Source organism: Centruroides vittatus, unplaced genomic scaffold (genome assembly GCF_030686945.1).
Source record: "Centruroides vittatus isolate TY-2023 unplaced genomic scaffold, ASM3068694v2 contig_10, whole genome shotgun sequence".
Taxonomy (NCBI): Eukaryota; Metazoa; Arthropoda; class Arachnida; order Scorpiones; family Buthidae; genus Centruroides; species Centruroides vittatus.
In genome coordinates, this window is record NW_027120658.1 from 151649 (window position 1) to 173217 (window position 21569).

The 21569-nt window shown below is 35.6% G+C and overlaps 1 protein-coding gene across 1 annotated transcript; it reads left to right on the top strand.

Annotated features, from left to right (window-relative positions):
• The first annotated feature begins 7557 nt into the window (after positions 1-7557).
• LOC136968839 (mucin-3A-like) lies at positions 7558-21569 on the top strand. Its single transcript, XM_067262920.1, is given in 3 exon segments — positions 7558-8425; positions 17065-17491; positions 17494-21569. Coding segments are annotated over 3 exon segments (2013 nt in total). The 5' UTR covers positions 7558-7684; the 3' UTR covers positions 18339-21569.

Sequence of the window (21569 nt, forward strand, 5' to 3'; positions counted from 1 at the left end):
AACATAATTTGAAAATAACAATAACTATCATTATTTTTGACGTAAAATAAATGAAAAAATAATTATAATATATTATTATTCCAAAAACCAAACTTTATGATTATTACAATTGTCTTTTCATAACATAAACCACATTCTTTCAAAAAAGAAGAAAGAAAGAAAGAAAGAAAGAAAGAAAAACAACATATTGTGTAAAATTATTCCACTTAAATTTCTAGAATTTCTGAAACAATACAACGCAATTAACTGTAAGTTAATGTTTTGAATGATTTCAGTTCTTGCTGATTTTTTTCTGTTCGGTGAATACTTTAATACAGAATATGAAGCCACGAAGCTGTACTATATACGAGATAATCATAAAATTCTGAATTCTCTTATCTGAAGTATATCAATATTGCCTTTCTTTTAAAAAAGTATATTAATTTTAACATATTTTTCTTCTCGCTATTGTTATTGCTTTTATATAACGTCCAATGAATTTTATTGCTATGCCAAGTTTTATTTCACTTTTATTGTATTTGGAAATTCCTTTTGTATTTTTGAAATGTTCGAAAGCTATTTTAATTGTTATTTATCGTTTTAAATCCGGATTCTTTCGTAGGGGAAGGTAGTTTCTTTCTCGTTCGACGTTATCTTTTTAAAAATTTTTTAATAAATGAAATAAACTCTGAAAGCAACATACTTTTATAAAATTTTAAATAATATTCTGCTAGAATAACTAGATTTATTTGTTTATTTTTTGCTAATATTTTCATGTTTTATTTTCTATTTTTAATGCCCGAATCAAGATTATTGCAATTTTTTAATTATCTTAAAATTTCACTTGTAAATTACTCTAAAAATATATATATTTTTTATATACTTTAGCACGCGTAACACAATGTGTTACGCGTGCTAAACTAGTCGGTACATTATTATTATAATTTGATGGAAATATTCTGGAATAGCTCAACAATTCTTTTAATCGTTATTTAACGATTCCATAATTTTATTCCATAATTCCAGGCTTTATTCCATAATTTTATTTTAAATTTATTTTCCGATATAGAAAACTGTATAATTATTTGTAAAAAACTAGCATAAAATGAATATGATACGACATTTAGTTCGTATTAATAAAATGAGGAACAGCTATACGTTTTCTGGAAAATTTTTCTCATATATTTGTACTTTAGTTCATTTAATTGGCTTAATTGTACTTATTGTGTAATTTAGTCGTGGACAAAACAGGGTTAAACAATCGAAGCAAAAAATCGAAAGTAATCATTAACTGTGGTTCTCAAATGTTAAACGCAATTGTTATAACAAAAGCCAATTATAAACGACAGCGTTCGACGGAATGTATTTCGTGTGAAATCAAAACAAGCGCTTCGTTGTGTTTCGTGAAGAACTTTTATATCACGGGAGTGGCTGTTTGATAAATTGTTATATTACTTGAAAAATCTCAAAAAAGAATTGAGAGATATGAAAAGTTTTATGTTTTCTGTTAAAAATATATAATTTATCTGTGTTTCTCCGTTCTGTCGATGCGATTGGTTGCATTGCAGCAGAGAAAGAGAGGCAGAGCAGTTAAGATTAAGTGAGAAATACTCGAAGATCCGAGAAACGTTAATATTATAGTCAATAGGAAGAGGCAGATATGACAGACGATGAAACCGTCGAAGAAGAACACTTGCTGGTCAATATAGTGGAACGGACGAATCTAATTTACAACTGGACTTATATATATATATAATTTTTCGAGAATTCGATGCAGTCGTTTTAGTTTTTTTTTAAAACTCTTTTGTCCTGTGGGCATTAAGAGGGACTCTTTCAGCAAGCCCATTGTGGGTTCGGCCATGAACCACAATGCAGTTATATACGGTCGGACCACCCGCCAAAAAAATTCCTGGGGATTTTTCGATCTAGTTCGGATTCGATCCCGGATCTCCCACAATGGTAGACTGCCACTTTGACCGCCGGCCATCCGGCCTTCAATCGTTCTAGTATAAAAAGAGAATTGCACACGTTTTGTACAGTACGTCTAGTTTAGTGTTTGAATTAAATCATTTTAAAAATATTTTTTAATCTACTAAATATTTATATCGTATTTCCTTATAAAATTTTTACTCAGAAGGTTAACGTCAAAACGTTAGTTGTTTAAATTTTATAAAAATGGAGAACTTATTTACTTAAATCGGATCAACGCGTACGGAATAATTGAGAACTGAACCCGAAGTTTTAAAAGAAATTAGGATAATACGATAATTACATTAGATTTACAAATTCATCTACAATATTTTAAATTTATCTTATGAAAATCTCTCACATGTATTTTTCATAAACTGAGAAATTTTAAATCCCGGTATATATAATTCAGGTAATTTCAATCTTACGGCATTAGAGTTTATTATTAAATCGCATTAAACCGATAAAGTTCTAAAAATTAAATGATTATAAATTTTATTTGGTTTAAGTTTGGCACTTTTATTAATTAAAAATTAAGTATTTTCAATCTATAATACTATCGCCCGAAAAAGGCCTAACGGCCATAGTCTTTATTAGAATAGCTAAATGGATATCCTACAAAGCATAGTGTGGTGTGGCTCAGAAATTGGGAAGGCGAATGAAAAACGGGAGCTTAGGAAACTGGCTGCAGAGTCGAATTTCTGAAGAAGAGCGGCAAAATATCAAGAAATGAAAGAGTGCGGAATCAAGTGATTAGATAGGAAACGAAGATAGGAACATAATGCAAGAAATTAAGAATGGTACGGACGTGTAATGGACAAAGAACGGCCGCCACAAGCAGTAATAGATCTAGAAAAGAGAAATGGGGTGAGAGGAAGACCCAGAAGAACGTGGGAAGGGAAAGAAGCGCAAAAGAATGCGATTTTGCGAAAGAGGATGCGACAGGCAGAGAGAAACGGTAAAGTTGTATCGATTTGACTGAAATCTCCGGCAGGAACGAGGAAAACCCGCCGAAAAGCGGAAATATCCGAACGATGGTGATAATAATATTTACAATTGACATTTTCAAAGAAACTTTTCTATTTAAGGAAACTTTAATATAACCGGATATTCGATTGGAAAAATTTCCTTTCGTTTGTATAAAACGTAAATAATTTGAAATAATTTAATAGCGAAAACAAAGTTGAAATATAAGAAGCGTAGATTTTATATTGCATAAGAATAAATTTGTATTGCTTAACCTTACTTTAAAACAAGTTTATCTTATAATATTAATATTGAAAAAGTAATAATAATAGAATTATCTAATACTTTCGTTGAAATCGAAGAATTACCTCTAAGATGAAACCGCATTTAAAAGCAATAAAAATTATGTATTATAAAAAATGTAATGTTATATTTGACAATACTGTATAACATTTTATTTTAATTCATTTTTAAAATTTGGCTAAGTTAAACTAGAATAAAAAAAAATTAATGTTCATAAAAAGAAAAATAATTTTTTATATAAATTAAAATATTTATAAACGTCAATTATGGAAAAAGGAATAGAAGTATGTTTATATTATAGCGAATTAGTAACGAAACAAGTAGAGCGGGACGAACCGAATTAAGAATCTCTCGTACAATTTGCCCGTAATATATCACCGTATTACGATAATAAGAGTTGCGTAAATCGTTATTATTTAGCCCAGATTTCAAAGTTATAAAAATTCTGGACGGAAACATTTGACTATTTTAAGTAGTCACGAGTTTAATGCCCACCGGTTGATGATCTAAATGAGAAGAGACATTTTCGAAATTTGATTTCTCTTTCCTTTCATATTCTCGGACGTCGTCCTTGTTCAGGGACAGAATTCGGTTAGTTTTATTAATTTATGTGAATTTTATAATAATTCCTTTTTGATATTATTAATTTACGCCTGACGTTTTACGATTTAATAAAATTTTGTGGTTAGATTTTTCTTTCTACCATTATTTTCCGTGTCGATTTTAACGACGTTCTACGGAACGTGATATATACCGAAATTTAAGACGACGAATGTTACTTTCGATATTAATTTAATGTTAACATCGAAAGTAACATTCGAGAGTAACAATAAACAATTATCGACTTGAAACTCTGTCGAATAATAGTCGATAATTGTTTATTAGTCAGAAATGGAGAAGGAACAAAACGTTTTCTTTTTGTTTCGCAAAATCTCCAAAAGAGTATAATTATTCGAGTGATGTTCTTAAAATATGATTGTAAATTTCTTATTGGCTAGAACCACGTCGTGTTTTGATCTGATAACAAATCTTTGATAAACATACCACAATCACTGGCGATTACCGAATAATTACCATGGTCATCGACGGCGAATGGCGCGCTAGTCATAATGGAGTAGGCCTATTCATCTCATATTCGAAACTGGATATTAAATATTATCGATAATTACTACGGCAAAGTAATAATCGATAATCTTTAAAAAGTACAATTACAGATTTTCTTATTAAGTTTCATATATTCGTCGGTTTAATCGGGCATTCTTTCGTAAAAATACCTTTTCATAACTATAAACAATTGTACTGTAAGTTCCAGACCGGAAATAATGGAACTGTAACTTAAAAGACTTAATTAACTTTGGAATTGGAGTAAAGTTTAATGATATTTACGATTTACTCTTTATACATTACGATTGCTGTATTTGAGGCTTTGAAATTGAAATTACCTTAGAAAGATCAGTGCCGCGAAATATTTTCTAAACTGAAAAAGATTTGACCGCGTATTCCAACGAGGAATTGTAAAAAGCCGAGTGGCGGAAGAATCACTCGTAATTTGTCGACCAGAGGAACGTTGACTTTTCGTAGTCGAGTGCCGCGACCATTGCCGTTACGAAAGGAAATAGTTGCATATACAACTGGTGGTCAGGTAGAAATATGCCAGTAACGGAGGTGAGGCATTGTTATCTTTAGGCGTGGCGTTTCCGGAAAAATAGATTCATCTAGCACTAGAAAAAGTCTTTCGTATCTGCCTGTTACCTCGAGATGGATGCCGAGTACAAGGACGTTGGCTGGCAAGGCTACCTTTAGTCGAAACGATCAAGTCGAGAATTTCCATCGAAAGAGGAAGTAAACCAGATAAAAATCAGCTATTTTTCTGTCAGATTGCTATTTACACATTATTTTCTTCTTGTTAACAAATTATTCCATCGGTAATTTTGACTATTAAATTTAGCTTTTAACTTCTGCATTAATAAATTTTAACGTATTTTAAAAACCTTAATAGATTTATTAATACATTTAATATACCTTAATGCTTAGAACGTTTTAATGAATTTCTAATTTTCTTAATTACTTTTGTACTCTGAATTGTATTTCATATCGATATAAATAAACTAAGAAAGGGATAGCTGATAAAAGATAAGATATTAAAAAATGAATTGAATATTAATAGTAATTTTTTAAAACGAAACGCTATTTGTCTTTTCCCTCCATCTTCCCGTTTCTGTGTCTGTCCTTTTCTCTTTAATTTTATTAAAACTGGAACTTCGTACTTCTAGGATATGTTCCAGTTATTATGATTAAGCATCTTGTAGAATTTTGTTTTCTACCTCTGCTTTCTTTGTTTTTCTTAACGTTTAGCTGTAGGCACTGGTATAAATTCTAGAATTTTAAACAGAATTCGATGAAATTTTTGATTTTGTATATACTGTCGGTATAATATAGGCGATGACTTCAAACTCTTTGACACGTAATTTCGAGGTTTTTGAATATAATGAACGTTTATAAAATTCAGGTTATATTACTCGGTTAATCAAGATATATCGCTTCATTTTATCGGAATAAAATAAAAAATGAGAGCTACTTAATTTTGATGACTGACTCCGATAATGTTTTATATTCACAAAAAAGTATTTTTATTTGCATGTTATTTTATACGTATGCAAATAGTATTTAAGGGTCGAATAAAGTTGTTAGATATATATTATATTATTTTATTATAAAATATAATAATAATTAGTTAAAAATTAGTTTTCTAACGCAGTGTTTTATTTAATTTTACTTTTTGATGTTTTATAAAATTGCATTCGTTCGCTAAAGCACTATCATACGGCAGTCGACACCATTAAAATAAAATTTCTACTATAATATAATGTTTATTAAAAAAATGAATTCAAATTTAACAGAAACAAATTTTGACATAAAATATAATTAAATAAAGTGATAAACGGCCGATTTGGATGATCAAATATTTCGTCTCCATTAAGTATAGGCTATTTGTTATAATATAAACAAAAAATTTAGAACACAGTCTTCGATTAATGCAATAATATAAAGCGTGGAAAGTGTTATTTACGCGACGTTTAAAAAATATTCAAGTTAATTAATTTTATGGTTAATTTCACTTTTATCTAAAGTATTTTCGTTATTTTTCATATATAGAAGATAGGCCATTATATTAATATTTTCTAAAATTACGAAAAGGATTGCCTTAATATAAATTAAAATCACATTTTCTAGGAAAATTCAAACGATCGGTCCTTTATTTATACGTATTTAAATAAATACACAAATAAATTACCGATCGTTTTAATATTTCGAGTAAATGCGATTTTAATTTATTTGTATTGTGCAAATAATCGGTATTAATTTTGTACGAAAAATTCCTCTGAATTGTTTATTTTTTAAAAAGATGGAAAAATTAACAAAAAATAAACGAATTTAAATGAATTTATTTGACATGGCGTTCTGGGAAAGAATAAACTGTGATTAATCTTAAACCAGATGCTCACACCAGTCACGTACATGGTTAAAAAAAGATTCACGTAATATTTATTTGTTACGACATAATTAGAGCTTTCTCCTATTATTTCGATACGTATTCGGACTTTAAAGAATCAGACTGCATCTCACCCACAAAAAAACCAGTTTGCCACGGATTTCGGCGCTTTCTTTCTTCAACCGCACTCAATTTATTATTTTACAAACAAATTAAACTCATTGAAAAATATGTTCCTTTTTCTTTCAATTTTTCTTTTATTTTAATTTTACTTGTTTAAGAACGGGGGGAAAAGGTTTATTCGATTGAAAAAGCCAGTTTTCGCTAGTAGATTAAAGTTAGAAATTAGACCGATGCCGGCCACAATGCCACTTTTGTAAAGAATAAAAATAAGAACGAAATAAAAAAATAAAAAAGCAGGTAAAAGCGCGCCCGTCGATAGTTTCTAGTCAAAGGTGGTTAAACCGGGATTTTAAATTTCCCAAGTTTTCGAACGTCGGCCAGTAACTGAATTTAAAGCCGTTAGTCATTTTATTCTTCCCGCTACGTTAATTACTTTACTTTACTCTCCACTCTTACCAATAAGCGCCATTTCCTATTTACCCGCGGAAATTTACACGCACTTCAATATTCGTTTTTTAAGCCCGACGGGTTAAAGTTTTTTGCTTAAGAAACAGTAAACTCAAAACGTGACAAAATAACTCTTTTCTTTCTTTTTGTAGGTCTTTCGGCCGAAAATGCGGCGCCGGTGTACGTGCCCGAGGGGGCAGAAAAGCGGAATCGCAGACGGCGCTGCCCACGGTGACCGTCCGAGGTTTTCTCAACTTTCGCACCACGGTGGACGGAACCGTCATCGTCTTCACTCCAGCTTCGGAGGCGGCCCGACCCTCGGCCGGCGGGCCCTCGTCCACCTCCGGGCCCTCGGTATCGGCCAACGCCATCGGGGACTCGGGAGATGGCTCGGAGGTGGGGGAGATGGCCTACACCAAGAGCCCCGACTCGTTGGCCTTGTCTAAGAACGGCCAGTTGGACGGGGTCGTTCGAGAATCTTTCGGACATCTCAACGCCGTCCTGCACTCGGCCGACAACGTCATTCCGGTTCGAACCCAGACCGATGCCGGCCACAGCCGGTTCGGGGCCGACGACGTCAAGAGCACCCGCGGGCCGGCGCCCGCCTCACCCCAGTACCCCACCGGGCTGGTCACCGTCCTGGGAGGGACGCACATCGAGAATGGAGCCACCACCGTTTTCGAGACCAAAGTGGTGGGCACTTACATCGACGGCAAGTACGCTCAGATCCTGCAGAGCACCTCGCGAATCTTGGGCGGGGCCTCCACCCGCTCCGATTCGGTCTCGGCCAGAATCAAGCCCACTCCCACTCCTGTGGTCCCCAAGTCCGAATCCACCGACTCGGCCACTCCCAGGTACACCCGGACCACCTCCAAGCCCCAGAACCGCCGAGTGAACGCCAGGAAGGAGCAGGCCTTCTCTTCCCACGCCTCTCTCCGCTCTTCCTTCAAGTTGCCGGACACTTCCAGATACCGGTCGGCCCACCCCACTCGCTCCCTGGACGCCTTTCGCGCCAGTTCATCTTCCTCCGCCGCCGGCTCCAGACCCTCGGCTACCCCGCCTTCGGATGAAGACAACACTGTCTTCACCCGAAGACCGCCCAACGGCCGACTCAGATTCGTCTTGCCCAAGAGAAACACCCAAACCGTAAGTTCCTTTCTCTACTTCCGGCTTCTTCGGACAAATTCTTCGTCCTTCCGCTCTCACCCGCTGATTAAAGTTTTACCCGTTCCTGGACAAATGCGAACAACCTGTTTCCCTCGATTAACCGGGCCTTGGCCCTTTTCCCGATAAAATATCCTCTTTACGCCCGGGAAAGATTTTTAACCGGCGGAAGAAAAGGAAGGACGTCGGACATTTTGGACTTTAGTAATTACTTCGATTCCAAAACGTAACGATATCCGATGCGTATTTAACTAATGGATTAAACGATTTACACTACGATGCAGCATTTAGTGAAAATATTTCACCAAAGAAAATCTGTATTTCAAAAATACGAAGATATTTGCAATTAATTCTCCCATAGATTTCGCCGTCGACGAGTAAAAGTTTACGAATTCGCCAACAACGCACAATAACAAAAGAAAGTTTTCGCGATTTATTCGAGAGTTTTGACAAAACACGCGACATTCTGCAGTGGATCACAAGTGAAAGAAAACTTTTCGTAAATGTAAAACAGAATATTATCGCAGTTTCAATATTATTATATTTAATATTAGTTCGATTGTTTCGTCTCCCACCAAATCGTAGCCTTCCTTTAATATGCATTTTAATACTACCGTGTATACAAGTATGCAATACAAATTGTTAATAAATGATGTTTTATATACAATATAAAGAAGCGCTACGAATTACTTCAAGGTTTCTGCTTATTTTTCTAAAGTAAATGAATAATCTCATTTGGTAGCAAGTAAAACAGACGCAAACAATTGTATGCTTTTTGTAGCATTTCCCTCATAAGAAAGCGAAACAATAGAACTAAAATTAAATATAATAATATTAAAATAGCGATAATAATTTGTCTTAGATTTACTGAAAAGTTTTCTTTTATTTGTGAAATTCTCCTCTCTTTTGCAGAATGTCGCGTGTTTCGACAAAAGTCTCGAATAAATCGGGAAAACTTTCTTTTGTTATTGTGCGTTGTTGGCGAATTCGTAAACTTTTACTCGTCGACGGCGAAATCTTTGGGAGAATTAATTGCAAATATCTTCGTATTTTTGAAATGCAGATTTTCTTTGGTGAAATATTTTCACTAAATTGTGTATCGGTATGTAACATAAATGAAGGACTCTGGAAATATTCGCAATTCGGCAATTTTCTGATTGTGTGCGACGCTTTCTCCAATTTCCTTTCATCTCGCATTTTATTCCGAATCCTCTTCGATTTGTCACTAAAAGTTTCGAATGAGAACCTTGTCTTTTATTGAAGTGTTTCAGATGGTGTGTAGTATGCTAAGAAATTAATGCTTAATGAATTGGTTGATAAGGCAGAAAATTGTTTTTATTATAAGTACTTTAAGATAATCGAGCCCAAATTTGAAAACAACGTTAAACATTTCTCATGTTTTATTATCGTCGTTAGATAAATTTAAGTCCAAACGCGTGACAATTCTCTGAGTAATGATCCGAATTTACAATATTTTTTTTTCCTTTTTTCTAACGGAAATAAGTTTTTCTTCTTTTTGACGTTGCCATTCGTTAATACAGTATAACTGTACAGAAAATTATGTCTTTTAAAATTACTGATGGCGAAGAAAACGACAGGTCCAGCAAATCGAACACATACTCATTACGCGAGTTGAAACGTGGTTTTAAATTATTCTAAATACTCGAATATTCACCTTTTTTTTCGAAACAGAAATCAGCTATATTGCTACTTCAAATTGAATTTTCCCGTTTTAATCTTAATAAAATTTTATAAGAAATATTTACATATTTTAAACAAAAGAGATGTTTCATTGGGAAAAATATGCGGCAGCTTATTTACATTTCCAATTGACTCGTTCCGGGACGTCGAATATATTAATAGTGATTCGACAAATATGAAAATTTTTAGTTTCTTCCGTTTAAAGACTCTATACAAATCTTTAAACGGTATCTTTAAACCGTCAAATAAAAATATGAAAACGCAATAAACGTGTCTCCTTCAAAGCTCAGAGAATAACGTTTTCTGATTTATCTCCACTTCATTCAGTAATAATTACCATTTGCATCAGAGAGATGAATGAACTTTGAACTTTTCTGCTATCCGACATTACGTATTGATTCGTATTACGTACGAAGATTTATTCTTTTTCGCAGATGTTTTCGTTCTTCTGCAGAGAAAACTCGAATTAGCAAGATCTGGAACTATAGTTCTGGGAAAAAATTCCCATTGTCTTCTAAATCTCAGACCTTGCTTAAATGATTAAAAATTTGATTTTCTTTTTGCCTTTGAATAATTTGGGTTAAAACTTTAATTCTATCTTAAATTTCAATGGCCACCGGTGGCGTAACAATGAATTTTAACCCTTTAAGAAAATTATGATAAAGAGGCTCTCTAATACTCAGAGTGTAACCCCTCCACATTCACCACGCTGTAGGAATTTAAGCAGAAATTTTAAATTTTTTAAAAGCAAAAATTAAATTGCTATAAAAGAAATTAAAATTAATAATTGTAACAATGATTAAAAAATTACAAAATCAGAAAGGAAATACAAAAATAATCCCAGCAATTGCATTACGGTATTAGTCATAATATATGATAAATATAGGTCGGACGGCCACCAAATTAAACTTTCAAATCTATTATTTCTGTTAAATATATCTGGTATAAGTGATGGCATTAGACAACGTATTCTTTCTGGTCAATTTATTGTCTAATTACAATCGGATAGCGTTGTTTTTTCAACATTGGAAAGTTTTGAAACAGAGTTACACTTACTGTCTTGCACCGTTGTATAATGACGAGTGTAATCGATAAAATAAGCATTAAAATCTGTGGAAAATAAATAGCATACGTTCATTTAAAATCATTCGTTTCTAGTCAGAACAAATATAAGAAATGTTAATATTCTGCTGGCATAATTAAAAAATGTCTCATATTTATATTGTTCCGTAGTAATGTGGCCCCTTAATCGTCGCTTGATAGCCATTGCGCGTTATACACAATAACGATTCTCGAACGATTTGAATATCAAAGTTTTTAAATTCAGAATTCTACTTTAAATTGCGCATAAGTTATAGAAACACTGAAACGAAAATAATTAAATGAAATTTCGATATTGTATTTTACAATTTTCCTATTGTGTTCCTATTCGATTTCTAAAATACTCTAGCTGTTCCAAATAATTAATGTCAAATATAATATATGCGAAACCAAAAGTACTAATTAAGTAACGAAAAACGTTATCGAATAAAGCTTACATTAAAATTAAATTTATGAGTTAAAACGATTTTTTAAACCTCATTTTGAAAATCATTTGCTTTTCAATTGTATTACTATTGCATATTTTTAATATTTTAAAATTTATTAAAAATAGAAAAAATTCTTAATATTATTGTTCCAATAAACATAATCGTCGAATGAAAACGTTTTCCCTGTGCTGCACACCTCGTATTTAGCCGCTTGTCCGGATCAAGACCATCTTTTTTTATCACAGGCTCGATGGCTTTAATAGCTGCGGCGCTAGTTTGTTACTTGAACAAACAGAATGACTTCAGCAATAAGAATAGCTTCCTAACAACTTTTTTCGGCATTTTTTCTTTCCTTTTTTCAGTGAAATTTAAATATCCACAGATTCACGAGTGCACGAAGTGCAACCACATAAAACTTCAAATGCTCGTAACTTATCACAAATTATGAACGTTATGCACTTATCAGAAGTTACGATAAGTGCATCTTTTGAAAGAAACGTTTTAGACTAAAATTTGTTTATTGTTGATGTGGAATCAGAATATGCAATAAAAATGAAGACTCCCATTTTTACTGATTTTCACCATCTATGACGAAACTCGTAGCCCTGTCTTCGGCTTCCTTTTAATCTAACGTCTTTGATTTAAATGTTTTTGTAAGATGCATATTTTTCAAGTTATTCCACTGGACCAAAGAAAATGGCCCTCCCTGCTTTTAGAACTTTGATATAAAGATGAACAAAAGTACAGAGAAGAGACGGGCATATTCGTGTGTCCTCACAGAATTTTTATTGTGCCAGGCACGAATGGATGGGGATTACATCGCCGTTTTGCTTATTACGGATAAGCCAAAATAATAGGAAATGTCGTTAGTGTTCAAAAATCTACATCGGATTCGAATGGAATCTTTCAAGCGAGAGGTTAACGTCTAATCTGGTGACCGTAGACATAAATTAGCATAAAGTAGTGGTAATTAACACGCCCTCGTTTACAAGAACTTTCAGTATTTTCCAAGTGCCTGATTTTCGCCGCATTCTTTTTTATACTTTCCTGCGTGATAAGTCCTGATTTTAACAAACTTGTAATTTAACAAGTAAACAGAAATTTCTTGCTTTGGAATTCGGAGTAATATGAGGGGTGTTCAAATGAAAAGATACGAAATGACACTGAATAATTGAAGTCTTTATTCAACGTAATCAGCAGAGGTCTGAGCACAACTATCCCACTGTTTAACGAGCCGAAGGATTCCCTGTTTCCAGAATTCCTGTGGTTGTGACAAGAGTCAGTCTTCCACTGTGTCCTTCAGTTCGTCGTCCGAGTTGAAGTGTTTTCCTTTGAGATGTTTTTTTGAGCGGACCAAACAGATGGAATCGCAGGGCGACATGTCCGGCTGTAGGGCGTATGCTCAAGCTGCTCCCACTTGAACTTGACCATTACACTTTATGTGACCCTAAAGACGTGTGGACGCACGTTTCTCACTGACTTGTCGGACACACAGTCTCCCCGAATACGGCCACAATCCGGAGATGAATATAGGCGGGTTTAACACCTTCCGCAGTCAGAAATCTGATAACATCTCGCTGCTCCTCACTCGTCGACTTTTACAATGGGAACACCATGATGTTCTCACACGCATTGCCGCGTCAATTGGACGGAACACACAACTACCTGCTTCTCTCCTGCGTCATGTGCGGGCGCACGCATATGACGCGCGCGCACTGCATTTGCCGTCCCTAGATGTCTCACTACGGTATCTTAAGGGTCGATTTACACACAACAGTGACGTGCCGGCACAGTGCAGTAAGCGTCGATAAATATCACACATAGCCAATCAGAATTTCATGTACGACACTCGTATGATTGACAGAATACAGATCACGTGTCGTAGATGAAACTCTGATTGGCTATGTGTGATATTTATCGACGCTTACTGCACTGTGCCGGCACGTCACTGTTGTGTGTAAATCGACCCTAAAGCGGCATATTCCCATTTCAACTGGTTTTGTGTTGTGACGACGTTTCGTACCCTTTCGTTTGAACACCCCCGTAGTATTTTTGTATTATCTCAAACAGAGGACAGCCCAGTGGTCGGATGGTTACGAACAAGAGAAATTTTAGTTTGAATTAGATTCGAGTACTCGCTATCTCTTGTAGATGATTGGAGTCAGTATTTACTTGGAATTCCGTTTTGATTCGTGGTGAAATTGTAGCGAATAGCCCGAATTTATTTGTTAGGATTACGATAATTCATTTGTTAACGCCAATTGATTTATAATCGGTCATGACGTTAAATTTAATTTTACAAAGTACTGTAAAGTTTAAAATGTTAGAAGAACGTTTCGGCATAGATAATGCCGAAACGTTAACGATTTTCGGTCATATAAATTTTGTAGGTTTTATATTGACAAAAATATTTTTCATAATGTCGAGATTTAATTAAATTTCGATAAATAATCGCAAGCATGGAAAAAATCCACCAGGTATTTTCATTTTTATATTGTCGTTTCTGTCCCTTCTTTGTAAATGTAGTATGGATGACGATTACCGTTCGATTACGTTGTAAATCTGTCCGGCGATGTAACTCTTTGCTCTTGCCACCAGTATAGAATCTACAGTTTAATTTTTGCTCGGTACTTTTTAATATCATTTTCTCTCGTTCCTGAAAACTATACGGATAAAATATGGACCTATTGTTTTATATCGTATAATTAATAACGATCAAATCGTTCCGATAAAACTAATGGATTGTCAGATTAGCACCGAGAAACCAAATTATTTAACTATTCCGTCGATTGAAACTTGACAAAATATTTCATTTCATGTCTCGCACTCGGACAATACTCCAAATCTCGTTCTGGCGTGGTGACCTCGACTTGTAGCAGTTCGGAATGTTCCGTTCGAGCTTAGAGTAATTTAATCAAATGGGCGAAAGGCGACAATAGTTAATTTGGAATTGACGGGATCGACATAAAAATTTTTAAGAGAGAAATTTAAATACATGCTTTACGAAGGATTTTAAAAACAATCGTGCTTTATATTAAATTGATTGGATTTTTGGTTACTTTTTAATTTTTCTGGGATTAAAGTTAGATATATATTGTCCGTTGGTCGTCGAATGTATGGCTATCGTTCCATTCGTTATTTTAGTTACTCGTTTGTCTGTCACGCCATTTCTCCCTAGTCTCGTCTATCTCTGACGCGTTCGCTCATTTAATTGGTAAACAATGTAAAATTGAAAAGATTTTATTTATGGTTTACGACACAGTTTAGAATAAAATTCACTCCAACCGATTACGTATAATCTCGAGGTAATTAACTATAAAAGTACAGTAGAAGAAAGAATCGAGAGGCCAAATTCAAATGGACTCTTGATAAATATATTCCGGAATATCCAGGAAATCATTATATAGGAAATGTTACTGTTGTCCTTACGGAGGAATGGGATGGAGAAAGGCAAGCATTTAAATGAGAAAGAGTTGCTTCAATTAATCTCGCACCAATTTCTCGAAAATCTTTTTACATTAGAGCAGGTTAAAACACGAAATAGCTGAAATGACTTCTGCAAGTGTTGTATATTGAAATATGAAAATGTGTAGTGTTCGTTAAACGAATTTATTTCAATCGTAATTTACTATAAAATCATAAAATAGTTTTATTATTCGAATCAATTTATTACGAAAAGTAACGATATGTTCCACTGGTCGAAAATTAAGAAACAAACCAAAATTTTTAAATTTTTCAAACATATGTATTCTTAGATTAAATCAAATTTTCAATGAAGGTTATCTACACCATAAAGAATGAAACTAACTAAATAAAATTATTTAAAAATATGTAAATGATTATGGCAAAATTGCTCTAGAAAAACTATAATTTATATTCAAGCAAAATAGAAAATAATGCGCGCTATTCTTAGGAATGTAAGGAATACATAACAACGATTTTTACCGAAAATAAGTCGATCGACGATAGCGACGTGGGGTCCGCTTCTATAAATGCAACAATTCGTCCCAGTATCAAAATTCAAATTTGCGAAAAGTAGAAATTAATCGATAAGCATTCATTTTCTAGATTGAAATGAATGACGAAAATCGGGATAGGAATATAACATTAATTTGTTAACTTTTGACCCGACTTTCCATAACGGTTAGGAATAAAGATGCCGGAGAATTTCGAATGGATTATACGTGGATTAAAGTCGCTAGAGCCTTTGCGAAACGTGTTGGAAGACACGTTTCTCAAAGACTCTAGCGACTTTAGATCGGCAGAGCGGGCGGATCGCTCCTTCATTACATTTTCACTTTCATGATATTCTTCGCACGTGCTCTATATGGTCTCGTACTTATTATTATTATAACTATTCATAAAAGAAAGTCGGGCGAATTTGACTCCTAAAAAGACCCGTATAGAGTTCCGGTATCTCATGAATATAACATTAAACGACAAAAATCTAGTTTCGAACCGCGCAGATCGTTACATCTATTGAACATAATTGTCGAACTTTGACTTTCGTAAAGTTCACCGGTCACTAGGTTTGTAATGATTTAAATTACACATCACCGTAGTCTAGATTCAAATATAAACCGCCGTATTTATATTGTTTTAATAGATTCTCCAGGTAGCGTTTTTTTTCTTTTCGTAACCCATACGTATAATCGTATAACGTCTCCCATCCGCGTTACGCCTCGAGAAAGTGCATCGCTACCCCTTTCTTCACGACGTCCCTTTCTACGATGTTAGAGAAACGTCCACAATCTCAGTTACTATCTTTCGGACGCAGTTACATATTACCTCCGAAATATCGAAAAAGACACACTTAAAATATAATTTACATTAAATTTAACAGAAAGAAAACGTTTACCTAACGTACACTTTCTTAAAATGTGATAAATATTTTTTTGTTTTATTTTAGGTTTTAACAGTTAATATATATATATATATATTTAAATAATGTAATTCTAAATAGAAAAATAAAAAGATGCTGATCGAAAGTCAAAAAACTTGGCCGGACATAATGCTTGAAACATTACTCGAGGAAACGCTTTCTTTTCCTTATCGACAAGTAATCGACGTATTTTCGACAATACGCGACAAAGCGCTGGTAATAAAAGATTTCGAGTTCGTAGCGTCGTATCACGCTAACAAAATTTGCAAGTATGACAAATTATTCAGGAATAATTTATTGTAATCCATTTAATTTTCGAATGGAAAAATAACCGTGGTAGTATTTAGAAAAATTGTAAATTTATTATAATTATTGTGCAACGTATTGTTTTCGGTTAAGTCGGTGTTTATATTAATAGAATAGATGAATAACGCTAAAATAATATAATTTACAAAAAATTAAATAGTAAAAATTGAGAGAAAATATTGAAAGGACGATTTCTTTTGCAGGTTCGCTTGAATCGATTCAAAGTGAAGTTGACAGTGAGACAAGATCCGGACTTAAACGAGCACAACAGTCAAGACGACGAAAGCATAACGGGAGAAATTCCGTACGAAGAAGATCCGTTGATTTCGGTAGATCCCGCTCGCGTGGTGTATCAGAGAACGACGATCACCAGTGAGGTGACTTTGCACGTGGGACGAAGAAAATCGGTCAGGACTTTGACCATAATCACCACCGTGCCCAAAACGGTCCACCAATCGGCTTACGTGTCTAACGGCATACAAGAAATATCGCCGGCGCAGAACGGTCTGGCCACCAGCTTGGCGGAAGGCGAAACGCCGCCCGTGGTGGTGTCCCGCACCTACACCACCACCGAAAGAACCTGGAGGACTTCGTTACTACCCATTTTAGACGGGGACTCCACTTCGTTTCACCGGTGACCGAAAGCTTCTTTATTCTCAAAATTATCACCGCCTACAAAACCATGCCTCCGGGAGAAGTGACCATTCCTCCCGAAGAAATAAATGCGGTACCCACTTTAGACGCCGGATTCAACGCCCAGACGGGGCTTCTAAACGGAGCCGTGCCTCTGCCGCCTTCTCCGCAGCAACAGCTGTTGCAGACTCCTCTTCCCCAGTCTCCCATGTTACAGGGTTCCGGAATCGATAACTCCTATCTTCCTTTGGGCGCCAATTCCGGCACCATACCCTTGCAGCTGGCCAATCCGCTGATTTCTCTGGGCGTGGCCCTGCAGCAGAATCCCTTGGCCGCCGTCTACCTGGGACTGCAGCAGTTAAATCGTCACGTCACGCTATATTCGACCATCACCAAAACATCCACTTACGTCACGACGGATACGGTTTACAGCACTAAAGTGGTAAGTTTTTACGACGGAAGGCACACCAGATCCAGGACGCTGTCGGAGAGTCTTTCGACCACGGAAAGAACGGTGACCAACTACACCACGACGGTGCGGCCGTACCTCAACACTCAAGCCATCCAACAGCAACAGCAGCTGCAACAGCTGATCGCCACCCACCTGCCGCCTCCCCTGCCGCCTCCTCCGCAGTTTACCACTCTGACTTCCACTTACACCACGGTGACCACCGCCACCAGTTACAGTACCAGAGTGTACACGCTGACTTACAACGCTTTCAGTACCAAATTTCGCACGGTGACCAGCTCCAGCGTGTACGAGACCACGGTCACCACCACCAGCACCACGGAAGTACCCCTGCAACCCACGGCACCGCCGGCCGCCTATCCGTACTTCGGCTGAAGGTCCGCCGGCCAGCCAGACTCAGCACCAACTCAGGAAAAGTACAGCGTCGAGGCTCGGACGAAAGCCCAAACTTCGTCGAAGTCCAGAAATGCGTCACGTGCGATACACAATACACTTCTGTTTCCGTGCCGACGACTGCCGAACACCCTATCGTCGTTTAGTGAAGTGGCGAAGGAAGACACCGGTCGTTTCTCTCCCGTTAACATTATCGCCCTTTTAATATATAACGTTCGTCACATGGTCTCTATCAAAGTATCGACGATGTAATATTTTTAATTTATTACTTTTACCACGCCATTTTGCACTTTAATTCCAACGCTTTGTCCAAATCGTATAAATACGCTTCGTGAAAATGGTTATTAATCGAAGTAAGATTTTTACGCAGATTTTAAACTACGAAATAATTTAAGTTATAAGAATAGATATACACATAAACATTTCTTACTACTCCAGTTCGCGCAATTTCAAACTTTCGGAGCGATCTCTTTTCTTCTCGCCCGGGTAAGTAGGATAACGAGAATGTATTTTTTACTGCAAAATTCTAGAATTAATCATCGTCGAGAACTAGAAAAGCAGCAATTTTTTACGCTCTCGAGAAGACCGATAATTCTTATCGATCTTAGCCGTTACCGTTGTAACGGTAAGAGAAGTCTCCTCTTAAGCGTTTTATTCGGAAATAGCTTCAAAATTTTAATTAACTTGCGTATTCGAAACGACGTCGATCTTTTTGAATTATACGCCGTTCCATATTTCTGATTTTTCCCGCGGTTTGGCCTGAACTGTACTCGTTTTTAATGCGAATAATACGTTATCAATCTCGCCTATGGTAAGCTGACAGTTAAATGTCGTATCGTTTGTTTCGGGTCGACTTTTAAGATTATTATTATTTTTTTATCGCCTCGGTAATCGAAGGCGATAAAGGTTTTCTCCCGCTGGAATTTGCAGATTAAGACATGAAATATTACACTTTCTTACCGATTACTTTCTCCATTTTAAATAGAGAAAGAATTGAACGCGAACGTCTCACCGATTTCTTCCTTAATTTAAATTCTTCGATGGTTTTAAACGGAAATGTTATGGACCGTATTCTCCGACTTGGATGGCCGTTTCGTTCGTTTTCGTCCACCGATTCCCTGCTAGGGGAAGTGATGGCGAGGGAATCGAGTTGGGGCGACATTTTTATTTCGGCCGCAGATTTTTAAAGTTAATAAAACGAATAAAGTAAAAATGTTGCCGGAAGCGGAATCTATGGAAAAAATTAAAGTACGTTTTCTGTTTAAGGAAAATATCCCACTCGGGTCTTCGACGTTGCCTTTTATTTTTATAAATTTATAGCCTCGACGTGGAAAAGATTGAAAAATATCATTTTAAAATCTTTATTTATCCGTATAACTGTTATATATTATTCGGCCCTTTCAAAACAACCCTGCGCGGTTGGGTGAGATTACCAGATTCACAGGAGTCGTTCGATCTTCCACTCGTATTCGCCATAATTTTCCGGGATATTTGGCCAGTCGATTCTAATAATTTCCATCTAATTACGCCCAATTTAATATATTATTTAAGTATAACCGGCTGAAACTAGTCTATTTTTACCCACGGTATATCGATTAGAAAGAGCCAACTGCCAAAATATAAATTTTAAGTAGAGGTTGAAATTTTTTACGTTAATTAAATTTGTAAAACTTAAGTAAACTATCGTAATTACTGTTATAAATTTATAGAAAAGTTTCGGTTTAAAAAATTCCATGGGTTTAATCCGCGTAAAAGTTTGAGAAAAATTTTTAAAAACGGTGGGTTTGAAGATTTAGTGGACGGTCGAGGGGGAAATTACGAGAAAGCAGCAACGTCGAAACGAGGACGTTAGATTCTCGTTTTGCCGGAACCGGGGCATGCGCACGCGTCCCGGAAACACGCGGTCCAAGGTCCGGCGGTTATAAGAGATTAAGAAAAAAAAAACGCCAAACTGGTTCCCACTACGTCAGGCAGCGGACGAATTCCCGGCCGGGAGTCGACGAGTCGACTCTATGTGCTTGAGAATTTACCACATCCGATAGACTTTAAAAGTTGCTTTTTCGCCTTTTCCGGAAGATTCGTCCGGATTGGGTCAATGCGAAAAATTAGAAAATGGAATTGAAAATTAGGGTTTGGTCGGTAACGGCCGGGATGACGTTTGATATTGCCACGGCGCGGGTTAGGGCCGCCGGGCAGATCCATATTTTGGGGCAAACTCATTGTCGGCGGTTGGAGTTTAGCGAGAAAGGACGTTCAACTTTCGGCACACTTTTATTCGGGAAAGGGGACGCCAGGCGTTTCTGTTCTCCCCTTCGGCGTAGGCCAAAGCAAAGTCCTTTCCAAGTCCATTACTGTTTAATCCTATTGTTTACCAATTTTCCGCTTTAATAAACGGCGCCAAGCCAGGCGCTAATTAAATCATCTTTCTTCTTCGCCCGGTTCCCGCCGGAATTTTCCGGGTGTCATTTTCCGCGGACGAAAGTGCTAAATAATTTCGGCAGGCTTTTCCGGGGGACCGGAAGGCGTTCTCGTATCCATTGCGCGGAGCGATGGGACCCGGCTTTTCGTAATTTCCAATAATGGTAAAAACAGTTTTTATCTCTTCCTCCTCTGTTAACTTTTTATTTATATTAATATTTTATCGGTGTACATATTGTTTTAAAGTTATGACTATTTTAAAATTTAAAGAGTTATTATTCGTGTTAATTTTTATACTTTTAAAATAAATTTTATTTAATAATGCAAAAATTTTTAAACGGAAGATAACAACGAAAAATTTTATAAAATATTAAACTTTTTAAAGAGTGTATAAAATTTTAAAATTAATATATAGGCGCGGCGGGACGGTTTCAGTCTCCGTCGAATTTTTATGTTAGATTTTAACGAAGAATTTTATTTCTTTGTTTTTAACCATGTATATTACGATAATATTTTGTATATGTATTTATAAACAGTTTTATATACAAATATATTTTAAAATGTGATTTTTAACGAAAGCGAAACGTATTAAATGACGAGTTCTTCCTTCGCATTTCATGGGAATACAGAAGAAGACATTGTTAAGTGCTCACGGAACCGAAGAGGTCTCCTAACTTAAATAATTTTATTTAGGCCACGTGCTTAAAATTGCTCCGGCAACGAAATAAACACGTACACCAAAATGTGGTTTTCGTCGATTATGTATATAAATAAAATTATTGTTTTAATATAGAA